The following is a 21,127-nucleotide window of genomic DNA, read 5'->3' as shown; positions in this document are numbered from 1 at the left end:
TATTTTAAAAAAATGTTATGCAGTTAGAGCCATAAACTTCTGTTTGTTTAACTGAGATGCGAATTTAATAGGCCCTCAGCCTGCCTACCCTGTGAGTGCTTTACTTTATGTAAAAGAATGAAGTGATAAGTTGTATAAAATGTCAGAATGTGACAGCAGCATGGCGCAGATTGTTTCATGTCCCATGTTTAATGTTTATATAATGGGTGATAATTGAGCATCACAAGTAACTTTTGAATCAGTAACAAAGACTAAGTTATATTTAGCTTGCTTTTGGAGAGCTATATTTTTTGGTTATCTAACAACTATGAGTGTGCTAGCCTGGGGTAGCTGTGCTGCCTCTGGAATTTTTTTTTTTTTTATGAGAGGCAGAATTGGATCAGGGGCTTCTGACTGCCACCTTGGGTTAAGTCATGTAGTAAATAACTTGGGCCTCTATTGGCAAAGGAATGGGATCTGAGAGTCTCTTTTCTTTTACATTTTGTCTTTATGCTGTAACCTTTTCCATAAAGATTTCAAGGGCATTTTTGATCTCCATCTACAGAAGTCTAGTTCACAAAGCATGAGAAACAAATGCCCATGAATTAGAAATGGCATAGAGTTCTACATAACAAGTGACTTAAGCTCTACTCCTATGCAAACTCAAATGGCTACAGAATCCAGGCAGGTGTTTCCATTTTCTTTGACTGCTTGAAAATTGCCACCAAACTCCAGTGGCTTAGAGCAACAGTGGTTTTATTCTCTGATTGTGCAGGGCAGGATTTGGAGCAGAGCTTGTTTGAGGGAATCTCCTGGTGGACAGGTGTCCACAGAGGCTGCTCAGTGGGGTCCAGTGGGCTCATGGATGATCTGCAGGGGTCAGTACTGCACCGTCCATGTGGGCTTGGCAGGGCCAAGCTACTGTTGACTGTGATGTCTATTATGGCGATGCTGGGGTGGTTTACATCTTCCCTGGTAATTCAGGACTCACATAGGAGCATTCCAAAAAACCTGGACCACTTCTTCTAGTAGCAGAATATCACCTCACGTGTGATGTTTTGGAATATCCTAATGTGATATTATAGAACTTGTGTATCATAAGTGATAGAAACCAATGAGGCCAGATTCAAGGGGGAATGAATTCAACTTTGCCTTCCAATGGGAGGAGGAGCAAATAAGTTATGACTATTATTTTTTAAATGAATTTTTTTCCTTTTAATTTTTTTCATTCTGGTAAAATATATAGCATCACTATGTTAACCCTTTTGAAGAACAGAGCTGACTTTTCACAAAGTACATTTATATCCTTGATCAACTATCATCAACATTCACATCTATAATTCTTTGATCTTGAAACAAGGAAACTCTATACTTAATGTGTAATAAATCTCCATCCCTCCCTTGCTCTTGGACTAATTAGCTACCATGATAGCAGACAGAATAAAATAGTGTTTGTCTTTCTGTGTCTGGCATATTTCACTTAGCATGATACCTTTAAGCTTTATCCAAATTAAAGTTTATGACAGGATTTTCTTTCTTTTTTAAAGGTGAATAGTCTTACATTGTATCATATATCAGATGTGGATTATCCATTAAGCCATTGATTAGTAGACACTAGGGTTGTTTCCACCAAGTGGCTGAATAATGCTGCTCTAAACATGGGGTACAAATGGCCATTTTTAGTCTAGAGGACATAGTGAAAGAAGGCAGAGATAAGAAAAATCCTAGTGAAAATTCAGAGAAGTTAGCTACCCTAAGCTTCTAGAAGACTGTGGTGATTGGTGTAGCCTGGGATGAGCTGGGAGGAGGGGCTACAGGATATGTGGCTGCTATGGAGGAATAGCACCATCTCTGCTGGTAGATAGATGGTGGTACTGTGGGGTATGTAAGCCACATTCCTTTCCAACAGAGATGGGCATTATGGACTTTCATGTAAAACCACCCCATTTTTAAATGCTGTTTTCTAAACTTGAAAAACAATATAAGCCTAGGAGTCAGCTAAGATGTTGATGCGCTCTGCCATTTGACAGCTCTTCCTAAAGCACATTCGTCAGCAATGCTATGTCAATAGCTGATATTGAGGCTGTACCATGTTTTAATAGATGAGACTAGGGATGGCAAACTATTTCTTAAGGGAACAAGTAGTAAATACTTTAGGCCCAGTAGACCTAATAGTATCTATTAGAGCAATGTAAGTAACTACTGAACTGCTCTGCCATGGTAGCACGCAAGCAGCCATAGAGAGCACCAGTAGTTTTATTTACCATAGCATGGGGACTTCCTGCTAGAGGTGGTCCACTGATTGTCAGTTAACCAGAGAGCAGGAACATCTGATAAGCGTTTCAAGCCATTATGAAAAAGTATAAAGAATGCATGGATGAAGGAGGACCCGTTAATTCAATTGTAATACCCACAAAATAGCTTTACAGTATGTAACTATTTATGAAATAACAAGACAGATAATTTTGTTTAGTGGTGGATTATATTTTTGAAAGATGGTTGCTGGGTGCCAGTGACTTATGCCTATAATCCTAGCTACTTAGGAGGCTGAGATCTGAGGACTGCAGTTTGAAGCCAGCCCAGGAAGGAAAGCTCACGAGATGCTTATTCTCCAATAAACTACCAAAAAAAAAAAGCTGAAAATGATTCTGTGGCTAAAGTGGTAGAACACTAGCTTTGAGAAAAAGAAGCTCAGGGACAGCACCCACCAGTTCAAGCCCCATGACCAGCACCAAAAGAGGAGGAGGAGGAGGAGGAGGAGGAGGAGGAGGAGGAGGAGGAGGAGCAGGAGGAGGAGAAGAAGAAGAAGAAGAAGAAAAGAAGAAGAGGAGGAGGAGGAGGAGGAGGAAGAGGAGGAGGAGGAGGAGGAGGAGGAGGAGGAGGAGGAGGAGGAGGAGGAGGAGGAGGAGGAGGAGGAGAAAAGAAGAAGAGGAGGAGGAGGAGGAGGAGGAGGAGGAGGAGGAGGAGGAGGAGGAGGAGGAGGAGGAGGAGGAGAAGGAGAAGAAGAAGAAGAAGAAGAAGAAGAAGAAGAAGAAGAAGAAGAAGAAGAAGAAGAAGAAGAAGAAGAAGAAGAAGAAGAAGAAGAAAAGAAGAAGAGGAGGAGGAGGAGGAGGAGGAGGAGGAGGAGGAGGAGGAGGAGGAGGAGGAGGAGGAAGAGGAGGAGGAGGAGGAGGAGGAGGAAGAAGAGGAGGAGGAGGAGGAGGAGGAAGACCATGCTGTTTAGCTACTTAGGAGGCTGAGATCTGAGGATCACAGCTCAAAGTCAGCCCAGGCAGGAAAGCCCATGACATTCTTATATCCAGTCAACCATCAAAAAGCCAGAATGGGAGCTATGGCTCGAGTGGCAGAGTGTGAGCCCTGAGTGAAAAAGCTAAGGAATAGCACCCACGTCCAGAGTTCAAGCCCCAGGACGAGCACAGACACACACACACAAAACAAAAATCAAAAACAAAACCCTGGTGGTTCTCAAACTTGAGTATGTATCAGACTCACTTAGACTTACTAAAATACAAGTTTCTGATTATGTGGCATTGTGATGGAGTCAATCTCCTTTTTTAACAAATTTCTAATGCTACTGATCTAGGAACCATACTTTGAGAAGCACTATTTTGAAACCAGTCCTCTTTAGTCCATACTTCAGATTCTTTACCTCTCTTAGTCCAAAATCTTTTAGATTTGCTCATTTTAAACTCGATCATTACTTAACTGAACTCTATACATTAACCTCTTGCAACTTCCTAAGAAAGGCACACTCATACCCCTCACATTTTTCCCTCAGTCCTTTCCATCTGGTCTTCAGTTTTCTGGAGTCACTGAGATTGGAATTCTGCCACAAACCATCCCAAGCCATGAATAACCCTGTCACTCTGGCAGGGAGAACTTTCCAGCTTGCTGTTTTGCTTGTGTACTTGACTCTGCTCCGTGCTGTGCATGCTCCCGTGGGCGTTGAGCATGCCCTTGGTGTGCTGTGTGTTTCTATCTGTTTCTCTAACACATCTTTGAAAATGCCTTTTGAACTTTCTGTGTTTGATCTGCTGAGCATTACTTGACTCAATGGTTTTGAGTAATTATTGGTTTAAATAGAATAACTTTATGGGAACCCTTTAGAATCAGTTTTACAATCACATTTTATATCTGGACATTAACAGATCATGATGTGTGCACTTTTAAAATAAGCATAGGACCTGTAATCCTAGGTAATCAGGAGGCTGAGATCTGAGGGATGGAGTTCAATGCCAGACTGGGCAGGAAAGTCCTGAGATTCTTATCTCCAATTAACTACTGGAAGTGATGCCTTGGCTCAAAGTGGTAGTGTTAGCCTTGAGCAAAGGAGCACAGGGACAGCGCCGAGACCCTGAATTCAAGCCCCACGACCAACAAAAATATAAAATAAAATAAAATGAGCATAGGGCTATAAATGAATAGATTAATGATGCAAATGAGGGTGGAGTTGCCAGGTTTTGGCTAATCACCTCTCAGTAAGCCAGTTCCATTCAATGTTCATTGAGAGCCTGCTGTGTGCCAAAGATCAGGCTGGAATTTGATTTCACAAAGATGAATGGGGCCTGTCCACAGAGCTTCCAGGTAGCCTCACAAATGTAGACTTTAGGGTAAGATCCATTTCTGTTACTTGCTAACATAAACCAGTATATACCCTCACTGAGCCTGACTTGTGCCATCTATAATATAAGAATGAGGTGTGTATTGTATGTGTATGTTCCAAGACTTGACTGTCTGGTTTTCATCTGCTTGGGCTCCCATAACAGAATACCATAGATTGGGTACCTCATTGTTGTGGAGGTTGGTAAGATCCACTATCAAGGTCTAGCAGTGTTTGGTCATCCTGGTTTGCAATGCCACCTCCTTGCTGTGTAGGAGCATACTCGGTATGTGTATGTGGAGAGACACAGGTGGGAGCTAGATGTCCAGTGTCTTCTCTTCCAAGTCCACGAATCCCATCACAAGATCCCTATCCTCAAGGCCTTCTCTAATTCGAGTTACTCTCAAAGGCAGACCTTAAATAATATCAGCAGTAAGGATTAGGGCTTCAGGGAATGAATTTGGAAGAGAGGCACAATAATCTCACATCGTGAGCTTACTTCATTTCTAGAGTTAGAGCATCAATGTTCATAGTAGCTTTCTTCCTGGATTTCTCCTTCCTTTTTTGGGCTTTGTGCCACCAGATGTAGCACTGTGTAACACTGGAAATAACAGCAAAAAGTTTTACTGAACTCTTTAAAAGAGCACCATTGGCTACTGCCCCTATCAGAGGCTTTATGGGCAAATTTGATTAGCACAGATTTAGGCTATTTTTTTGGGTTGAGGGGGACAGGCAAGTACTAATTCCCCAAATAGTATGAATTCCTTTCCTCCCTTTTGCAATAACATGACTGTAGGCAAGATGCAATGGGCATTGCACGGCCATTCTTCTAGAGGGCACTGAAGTGGATTTGAAAACTTGAGGGTGTCTTGAATATCTTTAGGTGCATTCTGATGTTATGACCCATTCAGAGATCCCACTATGTGCTTTGAAAATTTCAATAATTTCCGAGCTCTTTCAGCCATGTGACTTTCCTGTTAACTTGGAAACTTTTATGGAGTTCTCCCCAAGTCCTTTTGCTTTTTAGTTTGCTTTTTCAGATAGCTTTGTACTACCTTTTCCTAGACTGGCTTTGAACTGCAATCTTCCTATCTCAGCCACTTAAGTAGCTGAGAAAAAAATTGTTTCTATGTCATAACTTGTTTTGTTTTAAACAAAGGAAGGAACTCAAAATGAAGAACAACCAAGAAAGCAGTTTCACCAAAGGCTTGAAGTCCAATTTCCCATATGGAGACAGAACCATACCTACTCCACAAGGCTTGAATCACGCTTTCGTGCATCTCTGAGGTTACTGTGTGTTCTCATTCCAACAGAAAACCAAACCTTTGATGACAGAGTTTTCAGTGAAGTCCACCATTATTTCCCGCTATGCCTTTACCACGGTTTCCTGTAGGATGCTGAACAGAGCTTCTGAGGATCAAGATATCGAGTTCCAGATGCAGATTCCAGCAGCAGCATTCATCACCAACTTTACCATGTATGTCACCTTCTGTTCAGAAATGCAGCTTTCTCTGGGGTAGTCAGGGTGGAGCCTGAGCTGCTGTGAAGGCCACGGCCTTTTATTGGGAGAAGTTTCATCCCGTTAAGCAGTACATGCATCAGAAGTTTCCTTCTTTCCTTCTTTCCTTCCTTCCTTCCTTCCTTCCTTCCTTCATTCCTTCCTTCCTTCCTTCCTTCCACCCTCCCTCCCTTCCCTCCCTTCCTTCTTCCACTCTTCCTCCCTTCCTACCTTCCTTCCTCCCTCCATCCCTCTCTCCTCCTCCTTTCCCTTCCTTCCTCCCTCCTTTATTGCCTCCCTCTCTTCTTCCACTTTCTTCCCTTCTCCCCTCTTTTCCATTCTCTCTTCTTCCTCCTTCCTTTTCTTTCTTTTCATTTCTTTCCTTCCTGATCCACACTGGGCCAAACATTCTCTGAGGCATTGATATAGTTCTATGAAAAAAAGAGAGCATTGCTCCAAAAGATGTCTTCTCCAGGAAGTCCAGGGAAAAGAAGCAGTCAATAATAACAAAATAATGAATAAGATCATTTTAGATAGTTGTAAATGTTACAGCATGAAGACTAAGAAGGGTTTTTTTTTTTTGAGACAGAGTTTTTGCTATGCATCCCAGGCTGGCCTTGAACGCACAATCCTCCTTCCTTAGCCTCCTGAGTGCTGGAATTACATGCATTCACTACCACATCCTGGAAAAGGGACTTCCTTAGGTAGAGAAATCAGAGAGGTAGTTTCAAGTTGGCTGTGACTGAGATGTGATAGAGACAGCATGAAACATTTAATATACAAGATGGAATGTATTTCCTCTTTTTCTGATCCAAAGTTAAAGATATTTAAAACAAAACAGGGTAGTTTCTTGGGTTTAATTTGTGTGTGTGTTTATGCTGGTGCTGGGGCATGAACTCAGGTCCTGGGTGGTGTGACTGAGCTGCTTTTTTTTCAAGGTTAGCAGTTTATCACTTGACCCACTGGCTCCACTTCCTGGATTTAATTTTTGCTCTGGTTAAAATTCAGTTGGTAAACCTTCATGGAAGTTTGATCAGGTCTTGAGATTTTTTTCCTGGAGAAACAGAGACACCTTGGATTGGATTTTACCTTTGGACCTGTTGAAAATTGCCCTAGGATGAAATGAATGATTCAGGGCTGGTGCACTAGTTTGGAATGCACTCGATCTGCATATCCAAAAGGCAAACAAAAAAATATTTTCTAGGGTTGTCATGGTTCTGCTATCCACGATTTAATTTGTCTTGGAACTGCAAGCGTGGTAACACAGCTGTCTCTTGTGATTTAGGATTGTTGGAGACAACGTGTATCAAGGTGAAATTACAGAGAAAGAAAAGAAAAGTAGAGATAGAATAAATGAAAAAAGGAATACCACCACAGACAATAATGAGTAAGTATTGTTTAAATAAGGAATTAAGAAATTCATTTAAATAAATGCCACATTTTGCTTCTTCCCCCTTGTTTTTTTTAGCAAACTAATAAATATGTCTGAGGGGCTGGGGGTTTAGTCCAGCGGAAGGGCGCCTGGCACGCGCAAGGCCCTGGGTTCAGTCCTCAGCCCTGGGGAAAAAATTTTTTTAAAAGTCTGATTTATATCTTAAGTAAGCACTTATAATAAAAAGATTTTACTATACTTGTTCCTCAGCTCTTCCTAGAAATCTCTACTAATATTTCTATTTTTTTTAGTTTTCTTGGTAGATACTTCCCTAATGATGATATTGATTTCTCTTGATTTCCTTTTTTAATTAAAAAAAATCTCTTTAGTACATACAGAATAATGGATTTTGCCATGACATTTTCCATGATTTTTCTGTTTCTTAATACAAAGAAGAGAACCTGATGATAATTGTTAGGTTTTTAAAAGAGGTAGCCGAGTAAGAACTGCACCACGCATGTGGTATTCAGGTAAGGGGTAGGTTTATTCAGTAGTCCTGCTGGGACCAGGCAAGGTTGGCACTCCACACGGCTCTGGAAAGAAAAGAGCTGGAAAAGAGAGGAAAGAGAGAGAGGAAAGAGAGAGAAAAGAGCTAGAAAAGAGCAGAGAGAGCAAGAAAAGAACAGAGAGAGAGAGAGAGAGAGAGAGAGAGAGAGAGAGAGAGAGAGAGAGAGAGAGAGAGAGAGAGAGAGAGAGCGTCTGGGCCTGCGCTAGGCCTTATCTAGGGTATGGGCGGAGAAAGGTGTGACCACATCAAATTCAGATGTGACCTCAGCGGATGCAGATGTGACCTCTTCCAGGTGTCCCAGTTGCCTAGGTAATGCAGGTACTGGGTGGAGACTTTGCTGTGAGGAGGGTGGAGTCTGCTCACCATCCAGGAGCCGGACCTTACAATAATCTGTTATGCAAAAAGAGCTATCACAGTATCACAGTGATGACAATACTACTTCCTCTCTCTCTCTCTCTCTCTCTCTCTCTCTCTCTCTCTCTCTCTCTCTCTCTCTCTCTCTCTCTCTCTCTCTCTCTCTCTCACTTTCTTTCTCTCTCTGTTGGCCATGGGGCTTGAACTCTGGGCCTGGGTGCTATCCCGCAGCTCTTCAGCTCAACTCTACCACTTGAGCCACAGCGCCACTTCCAGTTTTCTGGTGGTTAATTGGAGATAAGACTCTCATAGACTTTCCTGCTTGGACTGGCTTTGAACTGCAATCTGAACCACAATCCTCAGATCTCAGCCTCCTGAGTAGCTAGGATTATAGGTGTGAGCCACTGGCACCCTGCCCTACTTTCTCTTTGATTCTAAGTTTTTGCAGCACTATTAAAGTTGTATCCTATTATACTTCTAAATAAAGTCTGAGACTATGGTTTCCATCTTAAATGGTACTATTGCTTACTTACTCTTTACACTGGCTCTCCTTATTTATTTATGTACCTGTCTTTCTGTAATCATTTACTTTCACATTATCATATTTATCAACTATTTAAATTCTGGTCTGTCATGACACTTGAACTCTTTATTTTGTCTATACTGAATCTATGCATTGAAAAACCCATATATAGAATTGGCTTTTTAAATGTCCAGTCATCAAGTACTCAAAGACTGAACTTCTCCCAGGGGCAAGTTGAAGGTGAAGGTCTCCATTCCCTTTGCAGAAAAGTGATTTTAGTATTCAGATAATAAAGTGGGACCTTGTAAACCCAACCACGTCCATTAATAACTGGACATAACTGGGCACCAAGTACCTGACAACTATAATCTGAGCTACTTAGGGGGCTGACATCTAAGAATCTCAGGTTGAAGCTGAGTTGGCAGACAAATTTCAAGATTTTTATCTCTTAACTAATCTGCAAAAAGTCAGAAGTGGAGGCGTGGCTCAAGTGATAGAGAGCTAGCCATAGTTAAAAAAGCCATGCCTGAGTGTGAGTCCTAAAAAGATAGGCCAGAGGGAAGGACCCAAAATCCAAGCCCTCATACTGGCAAAATGAATAGATGAATGAATGAATGAATGAATGAGTATGGCTTTGAGACAGGTAGCTCTCTACAGTCATGGACAGTGGGAACTTTTGTTGTTGGAAATCCTGTAGTGAGTAGTGAGGATGCAACATCTTATTCTTTCCTTTGCTTGAGTCTTCTCAGTCCAAGCTGATTTTAATGGCTTTACACACAACATACTTCCTTTGCTGTCCAAACACTGCTTCACTGAACTTTTACCTACAGTCCACCCTTCCCCCAATCCTGTAATAACCCCGTGTCTTCCTTTGTTTGGAGAGATGCCTGCAGTGCCTCTGGAATGCCGTCTCCCTGTGTGCAGCAAGTTATTAACGCCTCAATTTCTTGAGCTATAGCCGGGTTCCAACTTGTCTCTATCAGAATTGCTCAGAATCATGCTGCCATTTAGGTTAGTTGGATTCTAACATGTCAGTTCTGGGAGTTTTTAAGTTGCCTCTCTTTTATGACATAGAATTTAGTTCTATCATTATAAACATATAGCAAGCCACATAATTCATTTGAAATGAGGACAAAATGTTTCTGCCAAGAGCGACGTGCATGTCACCCCTGATGCCTGGCCAACAGCAACGGAAAAACTTCTCAGATCAGCAGACATTCTGATTTCAGAGCCATTTATAGTCTATTAAAAGGCAACATCTCTAGATGCATGAAACAGTTACTGTTTTGTGGCTTTGTCACAGAACATTTACCCTCTTTTTGCCTGGGCTAATCTGGACTGTGATCCTCATATTTACATTTCCTGAATAACTGGAATGGCAGATGTACATGATCATACCCATTTATTTTTCTTCCTGCTGAGATGGGGCTTTTGTAAGCTTTACTGTATTACCCATGGTGGTCTTGAACCACAAGGATTCTAATCTCAGCTTTCTTAGTAAGTAGATTACAGACATCATCCATCGTATCTGGCTCAGACAGTCTGCCATGTTGAATCTGAGAACCCTCACTCCAGGGACTCAATGCATTCAGAGTGGTTTGCATCTTTATGAACATTGAAAGTTCTTTATTTCCACCAGATTTTTACCAAGGTACAAGAACCTAATGAATTAGCTCTTCAGGTAAAATGTCAGCTTTATTTGGCCCTCCCAGTAAGGGGGAGGACACAGTTCTCAATTTGACTCCAAGGCTCTATCTCCTAGCAGGTTACCTAGTTAAAACCTCCTTCTGTCACCTAAAGTTTGTCTTCTTCTTCAAGTGCAAGTCTTCACTTCTTCCAAAAGTAATTTTTGCTTTTTTATTTTCTTCCCAAGGGGCTCACCCGTCCCTGCCCACCACTCTCCCTAGATTGCTGTTACAAGCACAGGGTAGGTGTCTTGAGGGGACTGAGGAAACCTGATTTTTTTTCAGCTGAACATTCCCTGTGGCCTCTTTTTTGTCTTCCTGGTAGGGAGAAGGGGACTGACACATTCAGAGCTTCCTTGGTGATTCCTAGCAAGGACAAGGCTGCCTTCTTCCTAAGTTATGAAGAACTCCTGCAGAGACGGCTTGGGAAATATGAACATGTCATCAGTGTGAGACCCCAGCAGCTTGCCGGGAGGCTGACTGTGGACGTGAATATCCTGGAGAGGTCGGGCCTGACATCCTTGGAGGTGCTTCCTCTTCTCAACAGCAGGCAAAAGGGCAGTGGGAAGGGGGAAGGTAAGTACTTTCCCAGATAAATCTGAGGTAACGCCGAGAAATTAGCAAAACACCTTTTGTACAAAATTAAACTTTGTGGAAATTGGAAACATAGTCACAACACAAAAATTGTGCTTTTTTTTTTTTTTTAAAGAACTAGGTCTCTTAGGAGATTAATGCAATGTTTAAGATTCTTGGAATACAAAATCGCACTCTTGGGAACTGATTTGAGATACAACATCTAAAATATTGGCAAAATGACATTTACAGCCCTGTAAATGCTTAATAATTGTTACTGTCATGATAATGACAATGATGATGATTATAACCTTCTATTTATTCTTTTTCTCCACAAATCTCATAAGATTCTAAGTACCATTGATGATGGGTCTGTGTTTTATTAACTTCTGTCTCTGAAGGATTTAACCCAATGCCTGTGTGTGTGTGGGGGGGGGGGATGTTCCAATACTGAGGCTTGAACTCAGAGCCCTGAACTCTCATTCAGCTGTCTTGCTCAAGGCTGATGCTCTACCACTTGAGCCACACCTCCACTTCTGTCTTTTTGCTGTCTAATTGGAGATAACAAGAATTTCTTCAATGTGTCTGCTTAGACTGGCTTCAACCCAAGTTCCTCAGATTCCAGCCTCTGGAGTTGCTAGGATTACAGCTGTTACACTGTTGCCCAGCTCCAATACCTCCTTTAAGTAGCACACAACTAACTAAATGGCTTCACAGCAGAGAAGAAAAACAAACACAGAAATAACCAAGAATAATAACCAAGAACCTCTAGTTATAACTTGGGGGAATTTTTCTCTGTGCAACTGCACGGATGAAATTTTCATTAAAGGAGAAGAAGTCTTGAGATGGCAGCGAGGGCAAGAGTCTGTGAAGACACACGAGGTTTGAAAATGTGTCTGAAGGAATTTCAGAGGGCAGTGGTGCGGTGGTACTGAGATGTCCATGCATTGCCTCATTTTCAGGACCACAGTGGCTCTTCAGAATGATGGACGTGTTGTAGGGTGTGTGTGTGTGTGTGTGTGTGTGTGTGTGTGTGTGTGTGTGTGTGTGTGTGTGTGTGTGTGTGTGTGTGTGTGTGTGTGTGTGTGTGTGTGTGTGTGTGTGTGTGTGATGGACGTGTTGTAGGGTGTGTGTGTGTGTGTTTTGTGTGTTTGGACATGGTTAGAATTAGCTGGAAAGTTGGTTACTGTTTACAGTCAGGGCTTGTTAATAGCACAGAGGAATTTTTCCAGACCATTGATCTCTTGGGATCTGTTTAGTTTTAAGAAGGTTGTTTTCCTAGCTCTTTGCCCCAAAGCAGCTGGTTGGCCTCCCAGAGCATGGGGATTTCACAAGCCTTTCCCAGAGTCAGGTGCAAGAGACCATTCTGACCATTCTTCCATTCCAGCTTTACTAGCTCAGTCCTTACATTCTGCAATGTGGCAGCCCTAGCCGGTGAGAGGTACACGGTGCTGTGATTTTGTCTGGACACCATTAAGATCAAATGAGATTTGGGCTTACACCAGAATGCAAGCCATAACTGGAGCATGTGGCCTATGGACAGACAGGCTTTGACAGATGTGGCTATGGTTAAGAAATTAAATGGCTGTGAGTTGTCTGATGGCCCCATTTTTATCTTGAGGGTCAGATAAATTAAGAGCAAGGATTAGTATGTATTAGGTGACAAACTAACCACTTTGAATAGAGTGTTTTCTCTTTCAGTCTTTATAATAACCTTTGCAGATCACATTTTTCAGCCCTCATTTTACTTATGAAAAAGCCAGGTTTAAGCCAGGTTTAAGCTTGTGCCTGTGATCCTAGCTAAAAGCCAGCTGAAATCTGATGTTTACAGTTCAAAGCCAGCCTGAGCAAGAACGTCTGCAAGTCTCTTATCTCCATTTAACTACCCAAAAGTAGAACTGTGGCTCAAATGGTACAGCAAAAAAGCTAAGGGATAGTACCCAGGCTCTGAGTTCAAGTCCTAGTATTGGCAAAAAAACAAACAAGGTTTATAGAGACATCCTGATATGGACAAAGTCTTATATTTAATTACCAATAGAAACAGTGTTAGTATAGATCCATCTGACTCCAAATTTCTGCTCTGCACCACTATGCTCTCCTACTTTCTCATTAAATAGATGATTGTAAATGATTGGGAGTCTAAGCTCAAATCCCAAGCCTATTCCTGGTTAAATATAAAAATGAAAAGAAGGTTAAAAGCAATATAATCTACCTTTGCCTCAGTTTACTTGTCTGGTAGGTCAAAATGGGACACCACCTATTGAATTGTTCATTAATGGGCTCCTTCCTAATGTTAAAGCTCATTCCATGCGATATAAGTTAGTGGCTAGAGCACTATAATTCTGGATTAATAAAATAGTCAACACATGAACGTGGTTCAGAATCTAAAGGCCTGTCTGTTGGTATACAGCAAAGAAAAAAGACTCTTGTGTTTCCTGTGGCTCCCTGCTGTCTGCTCCTTTACTTTATCTCCCTTAAAGCTGCTGCTCTGTGGGTTCAGTGGAGCAGAGTATATACAGTCAGGTGTCACTTAGCAACCAGGACTCCTCGTGAGATCTGTGACAGTAGGTGATTTCATCATTTTCAAACAGCACAGAGCATCTTTGAGTGGCACAGGTCGACTGGCCTTGACGCATTGAAGAGATATATAAGAAACTGCTGCCCAGGGAAGCAGCTATATTTTATAGAAACCTTTTTCTTTTGTAAGAAGGAAGAACTCACTCTTAAAAAATGACAAAGATACAAGAATCAATGCACAGGCTAGTAACGGTCATTCATTTTCATTATCAAATGTTACAAACTGTACATAATTGTATGGGCTAGACTTTTATGTGACTGGTGACATGGTAGGTATATTTATACCAGCAATGGAGTAAGGAGTTAGGACAGCTAAGCCATACAAGATGATAGGAATGTTTCAGCTATTAAATCTCTAGTAATCATTGTCATCCATGTGGCCCATCATTGACCAAAATATCATTATGGGATACCTAGCTGTATTTGAAATAAGGCCTTTCCCAGATCACCAATAGGCTGTGTGATTGTTCAGACAGGCCACTGCAGGTAGACCAGCTATTCCTGTGCTCAAGACTGAATATTCCATTCTTTGGGTTTATGATTATTTTTCTCTCATAAGCTTACTTCTGGTCCATGACAACTAGATAATTCTTACTTTTTTTGTGTGCCAGTTTTAGGGCTTGAATTTAGGGCCTGGGCACTGTCCCTGAGTTTCTTTGACTCAAGGCTAGCACTTTACCACTTGAGCCACAGCACCACTTTTGGCCTTTTCTGAGTAGTTTATCAGAGGTAAGAGTCTCCATGCACTTTCCTGCCTAGGCTGGCTTCAAACTGCAATCCTTAGATCTCAGCCTCCTGGGTAACTAGGATTGCAGGCACAAACCCCCAGTCTCCAGCTGATCCCTACTTTTGAAAGTGCAGAAAATTTTTATTTATGGCAAGATCCTTGATGGCAAGTGGTACAACAAAATGAGCTAACGTGAGCAAGAACATAGCCACCCTGTGTCATTCCCCCTTTGGCTTTATATCAGTGACTCTCAAACCTGACTCATGTCCCATAGTAACTTCAGTCATTGAAAGAGAAATCCCGATGGCTGACTCCTGCCCAAGTCAAGTGCATTATAAGTTACTGAAAATAACTACAGTGTAAGAAGCCACCTATATTTTAGTATAGTACCCTTCCATAAAATTTCAATATATATATATATATATATATTAGTATAGCATCCTCCTATAAATTTACAACTTATATTTTATTTTTTAGCCTTCTGTTAATTTATATGAAAAGTAAAAACTGATGAGTGTTTTAAAAATTTGTAGTTGTTAGTCAAATGAGAAATGAATGCTGAACATTTTTTTGTTCAATTAGGCATTTGTTGAAGTTGATATTTTTATTCAATGTATTATTTGGACTCAAAAACACATTTTAGTTGAGGTTTAATTGACACACCACTAATCTATACCCAATATATCTATATGGGCTTTGAACACTTGTCCTTTTAAAAGCATACTAGCATGTGAACTATCCTTTGGACAGCCCATCAGAACCTAGAGATCTTAATGTGTGAAGACTTTGGCCTTCAGAAGCATCTTTGGAGTTAGACAAGATTGTTCCTGTATTTCATGGGACCCTCAGAATATGTTGACTTTAGATCCTTATTGAAGTGTTTCTTGTTCATCTTTACCTCGACAGGACTTTGCTGTTGGCACAGAATTACTTACACACCCCATAGATATAACTCTTCCCATGCCTAGCTTTGTGGCTCTTTGCCAGAGGAGCTGGAGTTGGAGAAAGCAAAAGATGGATTTAGGTGGAAATTGATATTTTGATAGCTTGTGTTTTTAATCACGCTGCCCTGAGGAAAGCCTTCTGTCATTTAAAAATTATCTTTAAATAATCATACAAAGGGGTTTTGATGCAACATGACCATTTATGTGTACAGTACATCTTGATCAGTGTTACCCCTTCCATCATTTTACCTCAACTCCTATAAAATGTTGACTTTCAAGTAATTCTAAGATGTGAGAAAACTTAATTGGAAAGATGACATGCTCCCAGAATATAACTTCATTCTCCCTGGTGTTCCTCTCTTGTCAAAGAAATGAGTGAGCAGTCATGGACTCTGCAAGATGGAGTCATCATTGGCTTGAGACCAGCTCTGTGTTTCAGTACACGAGGAACTGTATGGCATCTGCTTTAAATTTTTAATTATGTTTTTCTTTGGTGGATTAACCTCCTGACTTTGTCTTTTGCTCTTGGTGCTGTGTTCTTTGGCCCTGGAGCAGTACCTGGCACGCAGCAGATGCTCAATAATTAAGGAATAAATAACAGTTGGCAATCAAAGTGCTGTTAGGTTATCAACACATTCCTGGCTGATCTTGGTAACTTAGGCCAGATTTTGTCTCTATGGCTTACTTTGTTACAAATGGGTTAAGAGAGAATTAATAATTCACCTTTGGTTCTAGAAGACTTCAGTCCCCCAGATCTGGATAAATCATCTGGATAAAATATTGGATTTCCCACTTATCTGAATTTCAGACTTAAAAAAAATGTGCCATTCAATAGTTGAGACACACTGATAGGTTATTCGTTATTTTCCTGAAATCCAAATGGAACTGAAGAGCTTCATCCTGAAAGTGTTTGGGCAGCTGTGACAGATGCTTTTGGCAGCCTGCGCCACATCTGTGCACCCACCGCTAGTCCCAGCCACAGCTGTGTGAACAGTGTCAGACACCCAGAGGACAGCCATCTCACACCACGGACCAAGACCATCCCCACTCTCAGTCCTGATGGAATGTTGAAGCCTGATGCACTCTCTTGGGTCTCCTCCACCATCCTGCCCCACCAAGACCCCAATCAAACTACCATCAATTTCAGAACAAATAAGCTCCTGTGGGGTTTCCATCTTGGCATGAAGAAACAAAACAAATCCAACCCAGGGGCCATATGACTCACACCTGAGTCACTTCTGTGCTGAACAATGCTGGAAACCCTCACATAACAACCGGATCGTTTCCTGGCCAATGTTCAGAGATTCCTCAGAGGCCAAACAAGGCCATGTCCTTCCAGCTGCTGAATGAAGACTGGGACTGGGGGAAGAATGTAGATCTGGGGGGCTTTGTAATAAATCATAGTCACAATGCACAACCCTTTGGTAAGGGAGAGATACCAGATTTAGGAAATCGCAGGACAGAATGCTCCATTGTAGACTTTTAGAACCAGAGTCTTCTAGAACCAAAGGATTGAATCTATAATATGCTACCCGGTTTTTCCAAATTAATGATGATTAGGTACTGATCTTCCTCCTGCAAGAGGACAATGTAAAGGAATTTAGCACAAATATCCCGCTCTCCTATTGCTCAGTACTATTACTGCTTCTGGTGGGCTTTCCTGTGGCCCCACATTAAATATTTTTTAAAGACTTTTTTATTGTAAAAATACTGTACAGAGGGGTTACAGTTACATGAGTAAGATAATGAGTACTTTCTTAGCATTGTTGCCTCCTCCTTTGTTTTCCCCCTACCATCCCTTCCTTCCCCACCTCCCCAACTACCATTGCCCCCACCCCTGGGGCCAAAGTTGTAAAGTTCATTTTCAATATAGTGTCTTTATATCTCATTGTTACAATGGGTCAAGCTGTATCCCTGTTTAAGCATTTTGGTTTTTTTTCCCTTCCCCTCCCCAAATTAGAAAAATGTATATATAAGATGCAGGGCACCAGAATCAAATACAGTGAAAACAGGAGCTATACCATGGGGGAGTAACATACAAAAAAAAATCACATAGTACATTATAAATACATTAAAAAACAATAGCAAGAAAGAAAAGAACCATTTGTGTCCCTATCTTGGGGTTCATTTCACTTAACGTCCTCTTATATGGTCATATGTACATAGCTTTTGACCTTTTGTGCTTGTCCTAAACTTATACTAGTTATTGTGAATAATCTTTAGAGCAGCTTGTATCTGGGGTTTTCAGAAGACATAGATGATATCAGCAAAGGGTAACATGCAAGTTTAGGACCTAACTTGTAAGGAAATATGCATGATGCGGAGGTAGCTGCTGCATTTGTGTTCAGGGAAGTTGATCAAATATGGAAAGCTGATACAAGGTAATTTGTTGCTTTAGGAAGAAACATCATTGCATGAGTGTTAAGCAAGCAAGTTTGCTAAGAAATCCGGACAAACATCCCTTTAATAAAACTGAATCTGAGCCCCTTCAGCCATACACTTGCATTGTTATCCTATGCCATAGGTTGCTATTTTATCAATAGGATGCTGCTTCCCCCAAGTATTTAAATAACAGACATCAATATAAGTGAGAAAACCCTTTCCCAGAAGAAAATTATGTAATGAAGATTTATAAATATGTCCATACACTTTCTCCTCACTGTCTCAGCTTTAGCAGTTTTTTTCCTTCCAAATTTATGGGTAGTGGCCCAATTACAATATTTTTGTTTTTGTTTTTGGTGGTACTGGGTTTTGAACTCAGGGATTCATGTGTGATAAGCAGAGGTTCTTCCACTGAGCTGCCCTGCTATTTGTTGGCACTGGTTATGTTTGAGCTAGGTTCTTGTTTCCTGGACCATGTTTGGCCTACTTTAGGCTTTCTGTGGTAGCTGGTGTGCCAGATGCCGGCTGCAGCGCTCAGGTTCCTCCATTGAGAATTTTCTGGTTAGGCTCTCCTGGAATTGTGATATTCCTGACCTCAGCTTCCCAATAGCTAGGATTACAAGCATGAGCTACCAGTACCTGGCTCACAGTATTTTTGTCTGCACTAAATTTAAAAAAAACAGCCTTGGATCACAGAAAAACAGGTTATATAAACAGGCAAAGAACATTTATCCCCTTTGCAAGGGGAAATGAGCAAGCAGTGTTTGTTTGGAAACCCTTTTGTAACAGCCCCAAGTATTGGCTGCTTGTAGGTTGACTATAGCCAAACCTAAGGCCCACAGGAAGCAGAGGCCAGGAAATCCCTCTGTCCATGAGGCACAGGGAATAGCTTCCAGCTGATGTCCTTGAACCTAATTCTCTATTCCTAAACCTGCCCACCTTGAAACGTTTTTGCAAAGCAGTTGGCTAGGAGAATGTTTATTTGCGAATAACCTGTGTGCTGTAGCCTGAAACTACAGATATGTTTCTTTTCTCTCACCTTTTCATGATCAGTACATCTATTGCTTTGCCATTTTGAGAAAAGAAACAAAGGAACACTTATGTAATAGCTTTTAGTTCTTAAGTTTCTTTAGACTCCTGGAAAATAGAGAAAAAAGGTGGAGCCTCTCTCTTGAGAAAAAGGTAAATGTATACTTGCATCTGAATGCATGATTCTGCATATTGTTTCGGGAGGCTTTCAGGCAGAAGCTGACTTTGTTATTAAGAGGGTTCTTCATATAAACACTCTTGAATTCCCTATGATGATGTCCATTATGATATCTGTTCCCTTTTCAAATAATGATTTTATTTCTATCAAACTCTCAGTGATATGTAGAAAACCATGATGACAAATGCAAACTGTGTGTTCTCCAAAAATATCTGTTCCTTAGAGGAGTACAAGAAGCAAGTTCTGAGGGGAAGGAGGGTTGGGGATAAATATAAACTGACTACCTACTATGTGCCAGACACCATGCTCACTAAATCCTGACAGTGTGGTTCCACTAAATACTTACAGTGGTCTGATGATTGTGGCACTATTGTACTGCTGAAATGAACTGAGACTCAGAAAGAAGCCAGTCATTTTAAGTTTGTCAAACTCTAGAACCCTTTCTTTGGTATTGTGTGGCTTCCAAAGGCAACACAGAGTCTCTTCCTTGAAAAGACTGAGCAGTGTAGAATTCAGCTGGTGGCCTGAGAAGTGTGGGGTCCAGGCCTCAATGGGTAGAGAAAGCAGCTAGTAAATGGCCCTAAGTGTGCACTAGAAGCAATTGTGTGAATCTTCTGTAAGTCCAGCAATGTCTCAGTTCAGACAGAAGTCTCAGTCTCCCCCAGCTGGAGCAGCTCCACAGCTCATGCCTTCCCCTTATCCAAGAGGGCAAGAAGGAACGAAAACAGAGAGGAGAAAAAGAGACGTGGGCTCTCATTAGAAAAGTAGGTCAGATGCTTCCTTCCTCTGGTCAGCTCCCAAAGTCTTCATTGTCTTTAGAACACATCACATGACCAAGGGCCTGCTGATACAGCTCAATGGGCTTATGAAATAGTGGATGACCCTCCCAATACAGTCTGAGCCCCAGCTCACAGTAAGGAAAACTAAGAAGCATTATTCTGCTTTGGGATTTTGGTTAGTAGATTTGAAATAGCCCATATTAACCTGACTGGCAGATTTGTTCTTCTCCTCTAATGAAAAGATGATTTTACTCTCTGGAATTGTTCCCCATAGATTTTTTTCTTTTTCTTTTTAATTCATGGGGTTACTATTAACTGTCTGGCACATAGTGGGTAGAAACCAGGACCAGGAACTTGGCTTCCTGATGAGGAACCAAATGGAGAAGGAATTCCCTCTGTGGGCATGTAAAAGAAGTCCATTTAGAAGACTCTCATGAATTTTCATCAAGAACAAATACACACAGGGTCAATAGGAAGCCAAGATAACAATACCCTATCCTTTCTCATGGTCCATATCAAAAAACCTAGTCAAGTAAAGGATACAGATGGAAATTATACTTTTTCACCCCCAGTTCTTTCCTTTGACCATGAATACAGTCACTCACGGCAGCTGTAAAAAAGCATTTTCATAAGAGTTATTTGAAGCAAAACAAAGTAGGTAGATGCTAACAGACTAAAAAGAATCAAATCTAGCTGTCCACCAGTGGCTCACGCCTGTAATCCTAGCTACTCAGGAGGCTGAGATCTGAGGATCACGGTTCAAAGCCAGCCCGGGCAGGAAAGTCTATGAGACTCTGATCTCCAATTAACCACCAGGAAACTGGAAGTGGTGTTGTGGCTCAAGTGGTAGAGTGCTAGCCTTGAGCTGAAGAGCTGAGGGAAAGTGCCCAGGCCCAGAGTTCAAGACCTACCTCCAACAAAACAACAACAATAACAACAACAACAAAGAATCAAATCTGATTATGGGAGTAGCTTAAGAGATAATCTAAGTGCTGCCTAATTATATACAACCAATTTTCTTTACTCTTTCCTAGATGTAAGGCACACACACCACATATGTGGCACATTTTCAGTTTCTGTGGGCAAAAATCAATTTTTAAAGTACATGTTGCTGTGTTGGACCCCAGAGTTTCTGACTTGGGATGTCTGGGGTGGGCCTGAGAATGGGTAAGTCTAGAAAGTTCTCAAGTGATGCTAATGCTGCTAGTACCAAGGCCACACTGTGAGGCTCTTACCCACACTATCCTGCAGGTGACTAATCTGGGGCTTGCTTGAACACTTGTAACAAGAGGACTTGGGAAAAGCTACCAGTACAGCAGAACATCTTTCTTAAAAGTACTTCCCAGTAACTCTATCCTT

General features: G+C 41.3%; 1 protein-coding gene across 1 annotated transcript in view; it reads left to right on the top strand.

The window, feature by feature from the left end:
• Window positions 1-21,127, top strand: part of LOC138811984 (inter-alpha-trypsin inhibitor heavy chain H5-like) — a 72,563-nt gene that overhangs the window by 15,568 nt on the left and 35,868 nt on the right. Inside the window, exons 3-5 of the mRNA XM_069999928.1 lie at window positions 5,893-6,056; window positions 7,363-7,464; window positions 10,905-11,155. Coding sequence (XP_069856029.1) covers window positions 5,893-6,056; window positions 7,363-7,464; window positions 10,905-11,155 — 517 coding nt within the window. The remainder of the gene's footprint in view (window positions 1-5,892; window positions 6,057-7,362; window positions 7,465-10,904; window positions 11,156-21,127) is intronic.

This window comes from Dipodomys merriami, unplaced genomic scaffold (assembly GCF_024711535.1).
Source record: "Dipodomys merriami isolate MVZ:Mamm:240054 unplaced genomic scaffold, mDipMer1.0.p SCAF_554, whole genome shotgun sequence".
NCBI classification, from domain to species: Eukaryota; Metazoa; Chordata; class Mammalia; order Rodentia; family Heteromyidae; genus Dipodomys; species Dipodomys merriami.
Note: the sequence above shows the minus strand (reverse complement) of the source record. Positions and strands in the feature narration are given on the sequence as shown.